The sequence below is a fragment of the Chlamydotis macqueenii genome, chromosome 7 (assembly GCF_036417535.1).
Source record: "Chlamydotis macqueenii isolate bChlMac1 chromosome 7, bChlMac1.mat, whole genome shotgun sequence".
NCBI lineage: Eukaryota > Metazoa > Chordata > Aves > Otidiformes > Otididae > Chlamydotis > Chlamydotis macqueenii.
In genome coordinates this window covers 16,103,684-16,121,200 of record NC_141562.1, presented here as the reverse complement: position 1 = coordinate 16,121,200, position 17,517 = coordinate 16,103,684, and the positions used below count along the sequence as shown (strand labels likewise).

Sequence of the window (17,517 nt, the reverse complement as noted above, 5' to 3'; positions counted from 1 at the left end):
GAACCATTCTCTGTGTGCGCAGAGGTTTTCCTCCATTCTTACTGAGACTGGTTCCAGCAGCCTGTTAGGCAAATATACTACACCGCTGTCACACAGCTGAAGAGCTCATAAATTCACTTCAGTCAACGTGGCCTAACCAAAAGCGATTTTGTCAGGACAGAGGAGCCTGCTTTACATAGGCCTAAGGTAATTCATTTTCTTTAAAACAAGAGCATCGGCAGGAGTCTAAATTAGACTTGGAAAAGAAAACAATCCCCTGCTGACTGGCTCCTCTTGCCAGTGCTGCAAGAGATGCAGAAAGACGAGATGCACATTTCTACCTCTCCCATCTCATTTTGTTTACTCAGAATTAGGAAAACATGTTCCTCTGAAGAGTCTCCGGTAACCACTACTGTTATTCTAGTAACTCCTCAGATCTAAATGTCTACTCTCATTTCCATCTCTCACGGGGCTAACTTATCAAGTACTGCGTGACAAAACAAACCTGGAAACCCAGGAATATAAATGAATCATTACTTTAGTTCCCAGAAAATACATCCCACATTTACCGGAGATAATATAATGTACAAGGTAATAGCCTTTATGTGTTATGGTAAATTTGAATTTGCATTACCGACTATCCTTCAACATTACTGAGAAAACCTCATGAATATAAACCAATGGTGTTCCGGAGTAACAAACTATCTTCCTCTGTCTCAAACAGCTTGAAAATACAACTCTGGGGGATCTGAATTACTAAAATATCTCTTGAAGGCTCATTAACTCGGAAATATAATGACAACTGCTTAAATGTCAACAATATTAATTATATCATTATCATTCTTTTCAAAAGAAATCTCCTACTAATATCTACAGCTCTTGCTCACCACAGGATGTAAGCTGGGTAACTGAGGGTTCACGTTTGGACTGCTGGAGCTGGAAACCAGCAAAATAAGGCAGGCTGTTGTTAGTCATCCTTGCCTACAAAGCAGAGGCAAACATGACAGCTATCCCCTCATCAAAGCCGCAGGCTGAAACACTTCTTGGGGACCGCTCTGCCCCCAACCCAACTTCCTGCAGACTACCATTTCCTTCAGGCCTTCTTCAAGGACAGAAGTCCCTCACGATCCCTATCCACCCCAAAAGCTTCCGGTCACCCACAGCCTCTCCAGTATTCCAGCCAACACAGCTGGAGGGAGAGATGGAAATTGTGCTACAAGAGACAAAGGATGCTGTTGGTGTGAGTTGGAGTATGGCTTTCATGGACGATAACATGACTTTTTATTATTATGGGTTTAATAGGTTTATTACAATGGGTTTAATTTTTTATTATGATGGGTTTAAAAGATTCCCACGCCCCTCAATTGTGTCAAACAGCAAATCAAGTGTGGGTGGGAGTCCTAAATTGGATTTTGTACTTGTTTTTCAAGATTATTGTTTGTGCTCATAGGAAAAAATTAACATAGAATCATAGAATCATAGAATGGTTAGGGTTGGAAGGGACCTTCAAAGGTCATCTAGTCCAACCCCCCTGCAAGGAGCAGGGACATCCCCCACTAGATCAGGTTGCTCAGAGCCTCATCCAGCCTGGCCTTGAACGTTTCCAGGGATGGGACCTCCACCACCTTTCTGGGCAACCTGGGCCAGTGTTCTATAACTCGCATCGTAAAAAATGTTTTCCTAATTTCTAATCTAAATCTACCCCCCTCTATTTTAAAACCATTACCTCTTGTCCTATCGCAACAGGCCCTACTGAACAGCTTCTCCCCCTTGAGGTACTGGAAGGCTGCTATCAGGTCTCCCCGGAGCCTCCTCTCCTAGATGCAGTTGGAGGCCACAGATATTTGAAAAAATTCTGATCTCTCGGTATTTATTTAAAAATATTTTAAGGTGGGAAAATCAATAATCCATAAAATCTTGGAATTTTTCTTCTTCCCTATATTTCAGAAGGGCTTTTCCTCTCTTTCATTTCTTTGTGCCTGCTTTTACGGTCTTCTCTTTCCCCATTTCATTCATTACATGCTCTATGCAAAGGAAAAGATTAGATGGTACCAAGAGTTTGGAAAGACTGAATCCAGCTGACAGAGAAAGAACGTCAAAAGAAGCAAGGAAACAAAGAAATTATTTTGTCCTCCCGGTGTTGTCAGCAGTTTTGCACACTTTTCTCTTGCTTCAGGCAGTTAGATTAATAAATCATGCTCCTAAACACACACGGCATCGCTGTATGCCCGTTAGAGATAGCTGCAATACTCCCTTGCAGCCCCAAAACCTACTGGAGTTCCTTTCTGCAGAACTTCCTACAAAATGGACATTTAAATCACGTTATTCACAGAAAGAAAAAAAAAATATTTTACCGACTTGTAGGATTAGAGGACTGCAAGCTTTGTACAAGCTTCAGATAAGAAATGATACAACGCTTTTATTCTGTGTCCATGCTCAACCAAAAGTATTCAAAAGGCTTTTTAACTTACGTGATCCTGACATGTAATTTCTGACATGCCACAAAACTTAACGTTACAGTGCAAGAGATAGCGGCTTAGTTACAATGTGTGATAAACGTTAAATGTTCTGAATTATTGGCCTACAAAAAATGACTCGATGGAGAAAGATGATATAAAGAATACCCAACAAAATTGGACACTAATATCAGGGGGCAAATTCAGTGATCTAGCAGTGGCTGGGGCAGTCCAATGAAGTGTGGTCAGTCTGAAAAAAAATTGGAGAGGCAAAAATGAAACTCTGAGGCAGCAACCTGAAATTTCAAGGCAACAGAGAGAACAAACTAACGCCCTACGCACACATGCTCTTGAAAACACTACAGGTTTTGAGTATCTTACTGAACTACCAAGTCATAGCAGCTTATCACTTTTCTCAGAACTACACTTAGAGAAATTTGTCAGGGTAAATTTTCAAATGCTGACATACTTTAGCCATTGTACAAGATGGGAAAACCTTTGACAACTATTTTCATAGGCAACGCTAATTCCAGTGCACCTGGAGGGTTAGTTTGGAAACCAATTCAATGTGACTCTAGATAAAATAACACAGTAACAACAGTTCAATGCTGCAAGCAAATACAAATTAAAATAAACTAAAATTGGAAAGCTCATGGTTGCAAAAACATGATTTAGTGAACCTCCTACAAAAATTAACCACAGTATAACACCTAAAAGCAGACAACCTTTCTTTAGTCTGGCACGCAACCAAATCCTAATTTTAGAGGCTTGCACTGCCTGTTTTCCCTTGAAGGATGATCAGAAATTTTGCTGTTATGATGCGTATGTTCTTTGGCAATGATACAATCAAGCAATTCAGAAATTAAACCAATGAACATACATAGTAGCCGAAATAAAAACCAAAGCTTTCTAAATCACAGGTGAAATACATTTATGTTAAAATCTGCACATTTAGCTGAGGTCCCAAACATTTCTCTAAACAGAAATCCTTTTTAAAGTTATTTTTGTCATTAGCCCACCTAATTAGAGAACATTAGATTTAGAATCCAAGCTGGAATCTAACAGACAACGCGGGGATTTGAAACTACTCCTCTCACTGGTCAGACTCTTCAAAACGCTCTCGCTTGTGTTCTGTGGTCATCTCTTGTCCACAGAAGAATACTTAAAGGAAATTAATTTCCTTTATGTTAGTTACAGATACCAAGGCCACAAGGTCTGACTATTAGAAGAGTTTGACACCTGACATTTATCACAAGAAACTCCTTCAAAAAGGAATCACTAATCTACGTCACAGAAGAACATCTATGATGAGAGACCGCAGTCCAAAGTTAGCAGGCTCAATATAAAACATGCGAACCTCAAGAAAACCACAATTTCTTATCCCAGTGGCAGAAATCTGGACAGCCGAATCTAAACAAACAGCATCGGCCTTCAAGATACTAAATGAGGATGTATTAGAGACGGGAATCCACTGACTCAGAAGATTCAGTACAGCAGCAGGCTGAAAGAGATGAAAGGGCTTAAAAACACCCTCACATGCAAGGCAGACAAAACCAGGACTTCCTTCCACACAAAAATCCCTGGGCTTTCAAGGATAAATTGTCGTGAATGTGACAATGGTGGAAAGGCTTCTCTGATAACAAATATCAAAATTTCCACTGCGTTAAAGCACAAATGTCATTACTTTGAGGACAAAGATGTCAATTAATGCACAAATACAATATTGGAAACAGGAAAGACAAGAGCAGAGCTTTTGAAATCCATTTAGTTTAAAAACTCATCCCATTTACCACATTATGGTGGCAAGGAGTTTTTTAAACCTACCTCTTCTGTGTCTTAACCTCACCTAAGTTCAAGAAACCGCTGTAAAGCGGAGAAAGGGCGGCTGCAGCCACGCGCTGTGAAACACCCTGCAGGAATTATACAAACCCTTAGGGGTGTCAGCATAAAGCGGCTAATCCTGCCTAGCACTGCCGGTCTACGACGGAAAAAAAATTGCATAGATCTGCGACTGCAGCTATTTCTTCTCATGCCACAGGTTTGGACTTGAAACTGTGACATCTATCTTGTTTTAAGAGGCTGAAGGAATTTGATTGTTAACAAACAGGTGAAAATCCAACTGGAAGCACACGGGATGACAACATCCACTTCAGCAACGGCTGTCTTTTCATTTCTCCTCACTGTATAAGCGGAGATGCAGCCTTTAATAATTCTTGTGACAGGCACTTGCTCAGATTTCATAATTATAAGGGGAAAGAAAGAGAAAATTAAGTTAAAATACAGAGTGAACACTATTAATAGAAGTTATCATTTTCTGCATTTCTCATCCTCCTTACAGAACCCCTTCCAGGTCAGAAAGGGGATACTCCCCAAGACCTACCACTCTGAGGAAAGCAAGAAGCACGCCATTTAGCTTAAACCTAAAGCAAACCACAGTACCTCTTCTGAGCACAACTTCACACAGCGTTCACCCAAGCTGACATAAGCATGCCCTACCACGGACACGCAAAAGATTAAAGGCAGACTCTGTGGCTGTGGTGACTCAGAAGCTACAATTCTTCCATCCTAGTCAGGTATTAGGGACTGACAAAACCAATACGGGCTGGGAAAGAAGAAAGAATAAAAGCAGTTACAGCGGGACTTGAGCACATCCATGCCCTACTGGAAACACTCTTCTCTCTGCACGTCTTGTCTGACAAGAAATGATGCCACCAGCATCGTACGAGCATCTCAAGGAGATGGTGCCGAAGCCTTACTGAAGGGCTCTCTAACCCACGTAGACAACTTTCTTCATGAAATCACAGAGGCCCTACCAAAATGACCTTGGGAAGATCCACTCACTTACAAGAAGCTATATGGAAGTTAGAGAAATGAGCACAAACAGAAGCCCAAGATGTACAGCTGAAGAGCTCTTTTGCACTGGGAAGTCACTCGTTCCTACGCACACAGGCACAGTGGAGGTCAAACCACTAAATGGTAACAGATACAGTAGCGATACAGATGCACGTATTGCAACCAAGTACAAAAGTCTGAGTTTTCTCTAGGTGAGGTCCACCTGCCATGGTAATAATTCTTGGATTTCAGATTCTAATTAATATTTGAGAGATTACGTCTTACTTGTCTTACAGTTTTAACTTTATTCTGTAGTGGACAGAGGCTATTAGGTACATACCACAGGTACAAATATACATGTATTACACAAATAGAAAAGCAAAATATTTCCATTGTACAGTACAATCAAAGAAGGTCTTTCAAAGCTCGCTTTTCCAATAGGTAGAATAGGTCCATCCTTAAGAGCAACTTTCTTTAAGCATTTCTTTTCTCTTTTTAAAAAACCAGCAGATGACAGAAGTATTACACACAGTTTGCAATCCACTTCCACTATGGGAGCTTATTTATACTGTCTCCATTTTAGGAAAAATCTATAGTCCAATGATACTTTAACACCTGATCAAGGGTTGGCTTGCCCAAAATCCATATTTTTCTTCTCATTTCCTTTCATGTCCCTATCTCCCCTTGATACCAACATGTTCATGTTGGAGATTTCAAACAGTGCTGGATCAGTGACACAAAAATACCCCTACAATAAACAAATGATGGCTGTGTGTGAAAGATTCTGGGTAAATATAAAGAAAAGATGAATAAAAACTTCAGTCAAGTGAATTTGTGTCCTCTCCTGCACCCCGTCAGGTCAACAGCTTCTTACTTAACGACGGAGTGCTTTTTTAAAGTCTGTAACAAACTACTTGGGACTGTTTTTCACTGAACAAGAATGCAAATCTGTTTGCAGATTCTGCAGCTGACATATTGATCTCCACTTGAATGTTATTCCTCTTTTTTACCTCCTATGCACCTGGTATTGATAAGCAGCGCACTGTACAATACAGATCAGTCAGATGCCCTGTCTTCAGCAGGACCTCAGCTGGTTTAGACTGCTGTAGACAATAAGGTGCCTGAATTTCACTTTCAAGTCTCCCCTTTGAAGCTTTCTGTTGCCGGTTGGTCCTTTGTTGAGAACCTTACGCAGCAATTCTCCTGTCTTGCTGGGGGATCCCCACGATCAGACATGAAAGAACAGCAGGGAATTTAACACACCTCTGACTGCTGTTTAGACAACGCTGTACAAAATAAAAGGGATCTGAAATACATCTGCCACACTTTCAGCCTTATCCTTTCTAGTTTTTGTTCTTTGAATCCTCAGCGTGCTCCTCACACCCCATAGGCAGCTCTCCTGTGTCCGTACCTTCAGGAGCTCCAGCCGGCACAGAGCCACCGGCGTGGAAGGGAGCAAGAGCGCTTCGGGGAGTGAACGCTCCCTCCCTGCCTGTAACAAGCCCTCCCCTCTCCAACAGAAAATCCTTAATTGCCCTTGTTCTGCAACAAATTCCCAAACGTTACCTAAGCCCTTATGGAAATCCCTTTGTAAGTCCAACTTCCCCAAAGTCGAGCACAGAAATTTCTTGTCTGTGGCAGGAGTTACTCACGGGAGTGCTTGGCCCGATTGTTTCATACCCACGCTGCTTATAACCTTCCCTGTATCAGGGGAGAGGGGACAAAGGGAGGGGGCGAATGTGAGTCATCACTTTTTTAGGACAGATTAGCAGGCCAGAGACATGAAGTTTTGCAGTCTCGGTAGAGGAAAGCAAGAACAAGCTCGTAGAGAAAGTCAAGAATGGAAAAAACATTTCAACAGTCAGTCACATGTTATCCAGACTGTCTAGCATTTTAATATAGAAACTGGTAAATTTGTTACAGCTTTACCTTTCTGCTTACTGATGTCAGAGAATACATCCCAGATTTACCAGCATTCCTATCACAACTACCAATTGTAAAAAAAAAAAAAAAAAAAAAAAAGGAAAAAAATAAATAACGGCAACAGTAGCTGCTGCTAATAATCAAACCATATAATAATTTATTTCGGCAGATCTTGCATGAATAGAAGAATAGATTCCACTGTAAAATACATTAAAATAGTGAGCCAATTAGAAACAAAATAAATTTGGTCAGGAGGGACCTCTGGAGACTCCTTCAGCATCCAAATCATTGCTTATGTCTTATTTCCTTAAACAGCCCATAACTTTATCATCTTCTCCTGTGGGTAGTGCTTTCCTCCCCAAGACTGACACCGGGCTCAGGCAGCTGATGACCCTGATACCAAACCTTACCAGTAAAAAACCTGAGGCATCACAGGAGCTGAGCACCTTTTCCATATCCTTCGTCAGTAGGTCCTCTGCCCCGATGTGCAGCAGGGCTCATGTCTTCCTGGGTCTTGAGATAAAAATCCCTTTTGTATTTTTCCCCATGCAAAATGGGAAGCCAAGATTCCAAAGTGAAAGACACACCAAAAAACCTAATTTTTTTTTTTAATTAATCTATATCACTGCTTACTCAGGTGGATTTCAGGTTTCCGCTTGCAATGAGTGCAATAAAAGACATTCTGAGAAGCTTAATTCTTGGTGGTGAAAACACACGACACAATAAAGACGACCTTTTCCCAGGCTACTTCCGTCTAAAATAGGCCTTTGTGTTTTAACCACCTTACAGCTCCTGTACAAAATGTATTCCCACAGAAAGCTCTCCCATAGCTACCATGGTTCTCATGTCCTGTGAAGCACAGCACCACCACAAAAGCTATTTCAGTTTTTAAAGAATATCCTCAAACAACACAGCTACACCTAAATGGCCATCATCCTTATTTCAACAATCTCACTGAAGCCAGAAGAACATTCCACATGCCCTGGTCACTCTTTTCCATATCATATATACACATTTGTGAATATGAACAGGAGAAACTACACCCAGTATTTGTGCTGTGAAGGGAAAGCTTTTTTTCATCCAGAAGCTGGGAATTAGACTGGTGATAAACATGACAATAAATAATATAACCAGTTTTCCATTCCACAACCAGGCATAAGCTATCACAAGGTTTCATTAAATATTTTCATTTCAACACAACTTAGAAATTATACTGATTTCTTAGATAGAGAGGTTCTGTTGCACCAACTTGTTTTATTTTATAAACCTGATTAGAACTTGAATGAAATAAAACTTCGCGAATAAGTAACGAAATTGAAAGGAAACACAAATCTATCCCAAAGCAGCATTTTTTTCAGTTTTCAGTATCAGTAAACAACTGAAGTCTACTCAAAATGAACACAAAATTAACAGGGAATATCATTGACAGGAAACACTGATGGATGTCTTACTGAATAATATAAGCCTGGAAAGAAACATGGGTATTACGGTTATACGCTACCCAGTATGGCTCCCACACTACCCAGAACGTCCTATTCCTTCTGAAGGAACTGCTAATACAGCAGTTAAGGAGCTCCCATTTTCTACTGAGGTGGTTGCTACTGGAAAGAAAGGCAGATTTTCCCCCTAAATTCCTGCAAAAGATGCTTCCAAATTAATCTTTGACCTAGAGCTCACATTGCACCCAACCTTTGTGCTAACCCATCCCTGAAGGAAACACGAAACATTATATGCAACTACTAGTTCAAAAAACCAACTCGTACTTTCTTCTTTCCCCTGCTTCTTAGGAAAAACTGACTTTGCCAAAGAAAGGGATGTATGCTTCAAGTGACTGAATCCGCATTCGGTAGTCCAGAAGATCTATGTATGTGATGCACAACCTATTTTTATGACAGGTAATCAATTATTTCAGATACCAGTTCAACTGCCATTCCCCTTAACAGCCTTAAAATTTTCTAAATGCATGACAATTTTATATACATAAGCATCACTTGTTCAGTATCTTAGAAAAACATTTTAAAAGAAATCAGTGAGAGAATAAAGACATGAGAATAATGTTGGAACACTGTGTTATAAGCAAGCTTTTACAGCGGTGTGCGTCTTCAAAAAGAGATTTTTTATGTGCTATTTTTAAATTAAAAAGCCTTTTCCGCTATTAAGCATAGAGGAGGAGGAAATCAATTCTGCATTTTCAAATTCAAAAGATGACTTTGTTGACATAAATGCATCTGACAAGAGACAGTTCGCATTAAAACCTAAGACATTCTGACGTGAGTTTGTCTAAGGTACAATTATTTTGTGCTCTTTGCTAATAGTCTGGGTAATAAAATAAACAACTCCACAGAGTCAACAACTTACCCTTACTTGACCAACAAAAGCATTGGCTTCCTCTTCCTGTACGGACAGGTTTTTAGGTAGAAACATATCAAAAACGGGTCCGTTGTCATTCACATCCGTCACCACTATATTAACCGTAGCAGTTGAGGTCTACAGAGAAAGACAACATTGTGAGCAAATTCCCTTTATTTTCCAATTTCACAGGTGACAACTGATCAGCAGCCTTACCGCTATGCATCAGACCCCTCCAGCACAGAATCACAGGTAAACAGCTTATTGCCTTTTTTCGTATGTTGTTGTGAAACAGGAAACATTATTCATTTGAAGAGTTTATTTTTACATTTCTGCTCTTAGAAGACAAAACAGGCTCGAGACTGAGTAACAGATGAAAGATGCATGAAGGACATCAGATATCAGATATCTTTTTTCTTACATGGTATTTTAAGGATTTAACGTTCTTTCATTCTGAGTGTGGGGAAAAAAAAACCTAGAAATATAAAAATCTGCCAGAACTATAAATTTGGAAAGAATTACTGATTTTACCAATCAAAATATGCTGCTGTGATGATCAGTCAGCCTCTTAGCTAGCACAATCACGCTACTACAGCTGGCCTTCGCTCAGGGATCTCCGTAGCATCCTTCACCCCTGTTGCGCTGACGTGCCATTAAGCATTAGCACATCAACTTTAACACACAGAGAGGTGCCCAGTAGGAATAGTATCACCAACTATATTTAACAGATCTAAAATTTCAACAAAACTTTTTTGTGCTCCCTATTAAAATTTTCTATCCAAATCAAAAGCAACTGGAGAGTTAAATACTTGGCTTGCAGACGCTCACAGCTTGACTCACTGGTCAAGTGTTTCAGGTACAAACCACCGTATTATTGTATTTTAAATCACTTCATCAGATGGTAACACCTTTTCTATCAGAGATCCTTTTTTCCCATAAATTCAAATCCAGTAAGTACCACTGCTTCAGGTTTATTACAGTTTAAGATCGTAACAGAAACAGATACACCAGCTAACACCAGCTATTCCATGCAGTTAGCTATTTCAGAAGCTGTCTAAGCACTGCCATCTCCTAACTTCTCTGTTTCTCAAGTTTAACAGTTTCGCTTGGAGGTGAAATATCTCAGTTTGAGCCTCATGAATTTAAACATTGTGGCACAAGCAACAAAAACATGCCTTTACTTTATCCTCTGTAAATGTAACTATGGAAGAGGTGAGGCTGATCATGCAAGTTCCTGTGACTGGGGTTGCAAAAAGAAGGAATGAACAGTCCTCTCCATTCACCAGGGAAAAGAGAAGCACTACTGGGCAAAACCCACAGTAAGGATGACTGAAATCATACGCTGCAGCCACCGCTGCCGTGAAGTGCAGTGTGAAATCAAACACAGCGCATCAAATCAGCTTGCCTGTGCTGTATCTAGATGCCTTCTGATATGGAGCTGCTTTGCGTCAAGCAACGCTGGCGGAAACCCGTACGACATTAATTACAGTCACAGCAATTACACAGTGCAGAGGGAATCCCTGCAGAAGTTCTCCACTTTAGGCACAAGAACAACCTGTTCCAAAGTGGCACCTCACCGGTTTCATAAAGAAACCCGGAACCATCCTCCCACAAAAAAACAATAACAAAAAAAGTCTGAATGTGAACCGTCTCTTCTGAAACATCTTCTGGTGCAGTACTTCCCATGTACCAAACTTCAAGGACTTCTACACCCTCGCAGGTCCCCGCAGTAGCTGCCCAAAATAAATGCAGAACATCATCTAATTTTCATTCTTGTGGCAAGCTCCATGTATCTGCCACATGGGAAAACCACTCGCAAAGGACAACTAAAGCACTCCAAAGCTACTCATAATATTCTTCGGTCTTAATATTCTTCGGTCATGCTTTCATCGCTGTGTCGCCAGTTCAATCTGATAACTTACTCCCCGCAGGAGAGATCCTGTAACGGGTCACTCTCCTTCACCCTCCAAATCCCCAGCCTTGGCAAGCGGCCCAGTCACCGGTACCGGAGTCAGCCGCCTCTTTTCAGGGCTGTAAATCCAGTCTGTGTGTTTGCAGTGTCCCACGGACTCACTGAGGCCCTACCTGTGCTAGCAGGCTTCCTGAGCGACCCCTCTGGGTACCAGCACACCACAGAGCGGAACCCCAGCACGCAGAGGTGGCATGAATAACATCCATGGCACAATACAGCTCTTCTGAACGGGAGTTTTTCTACAGTTTTTGCACAGAAGTAAACGCAGAAAACATAAACATAAACATAAACATCTGTTGCACAACTAGCGCCACGTTGGGCGCCAAAATAACTGTCGTAGTTCAGCCCCGATCGGACCAGACTACGCAGTCTCTCTCTCACTCCCCCCACCTTCCGAGAGAACAGGGGGAGAAAATATAAGGAAAAACGACTCGAGGTTTGAGATAAGGACAGGGAGAAATCCTTAAAGTTACCGTCACGGGCAAAACAGACTCGACTTGGGGAAAACTATTCATTTATTACTACAAACAGCAAGATAATGAGACAGAGAACAAGATAACCTCCATCCACCCCTCCCTCTTCCCAAGCTTAACATTATCTCTACTACCTTCCCTCCCCGAGCGGCACAGGGGGAAAGAGGGAATGGGGGTTGCAGTCAGTTCATCATATGTTGTTTTACGCCGCTGCTTCATGGTCGGGGGAAGAACTCCTCACATTCCTCCCCTGCTCCAGCGTGGGGTCCCTCCCACGGGCCACAGTCCTTCATGGAACTGCTCCGGCGTGGGTCATCTCTTCCACGGGGTGCAGTCTCTCCAAAACAGCTGTCCCAGCGGGCCCTCCATGGGCCACAGCTGCCTTCAGGCATCCACCTCCCCCAGTGTGGGGTCCTTCACGGGCTCCAAGTGGATCTCTGCTCCTCCGTGGACCTCCATGGGCTGCAGGGGGACAACCTGCTCCACCATGGTCGTCACCACAGGCTGCAGGGGAATCTTGGCCAGGAGCCGCATTACTCCTCCCCCTCCTTCTTCACGGCCCTTGGCATCTGCAGCCGTTCCTCACAACAGGCTGGTAGGTGTCTCTCAGGATCTTTTTTACATCTCATTCACTTCTCATCTCCTCTCCACTTCTTGCAGCCGGGCCGGGCCAAGTCGGGCCCAGTCGGCTGCCTGGCGAGAGGCCAGAGGGTGAGGCCTGCAAGGCCCATGAGGCCTGCGCCTCCCCCTCTGCGCCTCTGCCCCCGCTCAGCTTCTTCACATCTTCTCTTCTCTCCCTTTTTTTTCTGTTTTCCCATTCTTAAATACGTTATCGCAGAGGTGTTATCATGAGACATTCTGCTACCAATCGGCTCGGCCTTGGCCAGCAGTGGGTCCGCCCTAGGCCTGGCCAAGTCCCCTGAACAAAGGGGAGCGACTTCTAGCAGTTTCCTACAGAAGCTACCACCTTAGGCCCCCCCTACTAAACAAAACCACAACACTACTTAATACTTAAAAAGTAAAAAACCAGAATATTTTGAAACAAATAAAAAAAGATGCTTTCAAACTGGCTTCTTATATTCACTTACGCTCAGTTATTTGCTAATTGTTTCTGAAACTGCCATTTCCACATTCATTTGATAGAAGGAAAATGTACTTTACAACTTATGCATCATTATCAACACAAAACACACCCCGGAATGTTCGCTCTGATGATGCGCAACCCACGCTGAATGTAATTCAGTCCTTCAAAGCTAACTGGATTCCACAGAGTACAGAGTAATAAAAGCTCTTAGATTTAATAAACTATGAGAAATACAGCATAAAAAACAGGGGCTTACGACAGAGAGTACTTGTTTTGAAAAAGATTTTTCCATTACAGAGAATTTTAACGGGATGTGCCTGCAGCACGTTTACTTCTGATGATGCTGAATCATCCCACAGCAGCCGAAACCTGGCTTTGCACCCAGTAACTTCTGAAGTAAGTGCTAAAGTAAAATTCCTGTCACGATTTACTTACAGGTCTAATTTTTGTACGTAAATGCACGCCAATGGGTGTGGGAGGTCCCACATACTTACTTCAGATAAGCACAGGAACACGTTATGAGGAACTCTTACGAGCGCTTCTCCTAAACCACAGTTTTTCTAAACTCTCTGCTCTGCAAACATGCTATTAAGAACGTGACCCTTCTACATCTTGAAGAAAAAAGGAACTTTTCTTCCCTTCAAGCCTTCTTGAAACTCAATCATTATAATATTACTAGAAATATGGAAATACTGGAATAAGTCTAGAAGGGGCTATTTGAAGAAGTACTGAAGGAGACTCAGGTTTCACCTAAGAGGAGATTAGCAGGGAAGGCTGAGCTCTGCCCCACACAACCTGGATTTCATGACAAATTTTAAGATCCATTTTAACATCTTTATCAATGATGCAGAGGAGGTGACAAAGCACGCTCTGCTCAAGTTCGCAGGAGACACCGAACTGGAGGTAACAGTTGACAGGCTGGAGGGCAGGGCCTGCCTAGCCGGGGGCAGCTCCGCACGTGTAAACTGAAACCAGAGAGGTTCAGACTGGGCATGAGCAATAGCTTCTTCCCATGAGGACAAAATGAGAGCTTTCAGCATGATGAAGCAAAAGTATTTTCTATACACTGCACTCTAGCTTGTCTTCATGCAGACTGGTCCTGGGAACCTGCTCTCAGCACTCCCTGGCTAAGAACACAAAGAATCACGTTTTTGATGCCTTTTTGTCATTAGGTAGGAGCTACCTGAAAAAAAAAAAGCAGAAAGTCAACTGCCAGCCTGACCTGAGCATATGAAGGGCGAAAGCTTTCTTAAGCGCCTCCATAGGATATTCTGTAACATAAGACAGGACTTGTTACCTCAGATATATCCTAATTTTTATATTAGTCACAATTTAGCTGACGAACTCAGTGACAAGATCACCAAGAGGAGCATTCCAAACAACTCCTGGGTTAGCAGCAATGCCTCCGCGTTCTCTTCCTTTAAATCAGTAACAGCAAGCTCTGAAACTGAGAAAGAGTAAGGGAATACTCAAAAATCTTACTATTTCATCTAAATACATGAAACACTTGCTATCCCCCTGATGGAGCAATGCCAGCCTTTTACACAAGGTGGTAGTCAGTCAGTCGGCAAACTTTATTTCTTTGAGATGCACAGAGCAGCAGTTCTGCCATTAGCATCACAAACAGCTATAATCAAAGATTATTAAATAAAATCAACATTTTAATATCCCCATTAGATGGCTCCAAAGATTTGTTTAAGCTCTCTGCTTACGACCGACGCGCTACTCTGAAACAGCCTTTATTAGACAACCAGAATAAATCACAGCGGCTTGTACAGCGTAGTATGGGTAACACCACGATCATCTGTCCTGAGGATAACGTACAAAGCCACCAGCAACACTAAAATCCCATCGACCAAGAAATCATTGCGTAGAACCGGTGTTCAAGGCTAGCCGTAACCTCTTCTCAGTCTGTCACTGGAAGAGAAAATAAGAAAGCAAGTGGACTGCGGGTCATATCCTTTCCTACAGCAGCCAGGTAACAACGCTAGCCACCGGGCAAGAAGGACCCCAGGCAGTGAATGCATGCTTTGGGGATAAAAAGTGCCCTGCAGAGAGGATAAAAGTAAACACACTGAGAAGGGGTCTATATTTTGTACCAGGCTCAGTTTCTTTTACTGTTAGAGAAGCTTATAATTTCTTATTGCCATTTTCAGCTGCAGGTAGCAGAGGCTGCCTGACATCGCTCCCACCGTCACATAAACCGCACTCCATTTTCTATGTTACTAGCTTAAACTCTCACCTTTTACTACCAAAGCAGCTAAAGTTATATTTAATAACAAGTTCCAACTGGGTGCCCCATTCACTTCTGCAAAGCCAGCTTTCCCGTCTCATTAGCCGCGGGGTGGGGAAGACAGCCCTATTGCACATCTCGGATCCCCAAGATTAAAAAAACACATTCGATTCCTCTTCATTCGCCGGTTCTCACACTTCAAGTGCTGTTAAGGCATATCTGGAATCGATGTTCTCAGTTCCCTACAACACTGCTGTCCTCTCTGCTTGGCTCTTGTACCACCGCAAGGTGATCTGCGTAGGGCAGACTGAAATTAAGGCAATGCTTACAACCACCACCAGCAGCAAGAAGATTTTTTCCTTGCAAAGCTTGGGGAAAATGAACAGAGAAGATGATGATGTCCAAAGAGAAGATATTTGAAGAAGATCAGCTGCAGCTAGAATCTTTTATTTTGTCCCCTTACGGTATACATGCGATTTTGTTCACGGCGTACTTCAGAATGAAAGCAAGTCATTTCACTAATTTCTTAAGGACTTACGAAAAGTCGCAGTGTTTTGCAGGGGATCCTAAAAGAGACAGTAAACCAGAAATCTCATGAAACAGAGCTGCTGTTTTGCTGAAGCTCTTGCCATATGTTTACTTACCACTAAAAGTCTCTAAACAAACTGGAGTGGTTCCCCAAAGCAATGAGAGAGACCTAATCCACAACTGGTTCTGTGCATGCACCGAATGGACACTCCTCGCGCAAATACCAAGATAATACAGTGTGGATATGTAAAAAATGGTCTTGGCTGTTTTAAAACCGGGTGTTTCTACAAAACATTTGTCAAGTACGGTTTGGAAAGGAGTGATGAAGCTATTACTGGAAACTCACGCAGGGGAAAAAGGAGCACAGCCTCGATTCACGCATTTCCTATTTATTACTGAAGCAAACCCTGTTTAATTCTCTTTTATAATAAACATAAGTCAAACAAAAGATCAACAACTGCAATTTATAGCTTTCTTAGGGCCACTAAAATAGTTCTTACATATATACTTCTTCCCTAAGCAATAAATGTAACATTAACATCGCCTCCACAAATATCTTTTGTCCTAAGTATGTCAGACCCTGATAGATGTTATGGATGATAAATCCGAAGGAAATTTCACTTGTGACCTATTTTATTTGTATCCTGCCATTTAAATTGCAGTTGGAAATTGATGAGAGCATTCTGTGCCTTGGAGAGGAAACATTCTCAGCCCTGATGTCAAGCAAGTTTATTAATTTAGACAAACTCTCAGAAAAACGCGATCATCTCTAGATATAACTAGTTTGCAAATAATAAGATCGGAGGCAAAGCCCAAGGCCTTATCTGATTAAAAAAGAAACTGTAAATAATGTTTCTGATCTACATATCAGGACTTATCTATATTCAATTCAAGAAAACGACATTTAAATTATGATATCCAAAATAATAGCTATTCTTTACCAAACAAGGGAAACAGCTGCTCAGATCTTAACGTACCGGGAGCGATAAGGACCAGAATAAAATATCATGAACTATGTAACGGGAAGATTGCCATGCTGTCCAAGTTCAGCGCTCCTGGAGAGCGACAGCCTGAAGAGTGACGTTGCTAATGGGAATCTAATAATGACCGGTGATGAAAGATGACAAGGAGGTGCCAAAGTCAGAAAAAGTGACGGGTAAATATGCGTAACCCGTTTTGGCCTTGGTCACTAACCTGTCTGAACGCACAGAAGCCGCAAAACCACAGCGAACGACGTCCACTGGCCCATGGGGAACGGGGAGCACGTTATTCCTTCCCAGGCTGTTCCTACCAGCAAGGCTGCAAGCCTCGGGTATTTTCAGACCTTGTCTCCTTCCAGTGTAGAGCATGAGAACTTTAAAAGCAGTATCTATCGACCCTCTACACCGCTCCAAGTTATAAAGAAGAAATGGCCAGCTGGACCACAAAGAAATTCAGGAGAGAGAAGAGACTGAGGCTGAAGGGAAAGATGAGGCAGGAGCTTGTCAATGGCTACGCTAACAAAAAAAGATCAGAAAAAGCCTGGGGAGGAGACAAGAGAAAAGCTGTCAAACACACAAAAATAAATCCCCAAAGGAAAGCCCCTGAAACTAAAACCTCACGCATCCAAAGAGAAAATATAAACGGTGAGAACGTCACTGGGAAAGGAAGAGAAAGTCATGCACATTTGAGAAACATCCTTGACAAAT

The 17,517-nt window shown here is 42.1% G+C and overlaps 1 protein-coding gene across 4 annotated transcripts in view; it reads right to left on the bottom strand.

The window, feature by feature from the left end:
- The window catches only part of PCDH15 (protocadherin related 15), a 323,439-nt gene that overhangs the window by 112,704 nt on the left and 193,218 nt on the right, over nt 1-17,517 (bottom strand). For all 4 annotated transcript variants that reach the window (XM_086752822.1, XM_086752821.1, XM_086752820.1 and 1 more), the window contains one exon: nt 9,549-9,677. In XM_086752822.1, coding sequence (XP_086608948.1) covers nt 9,549-9,677 — 129 coding nt within the window. The remainder of the gene's footprint in view (nt 1-9,548; nt 9,678-17,517) is intronic.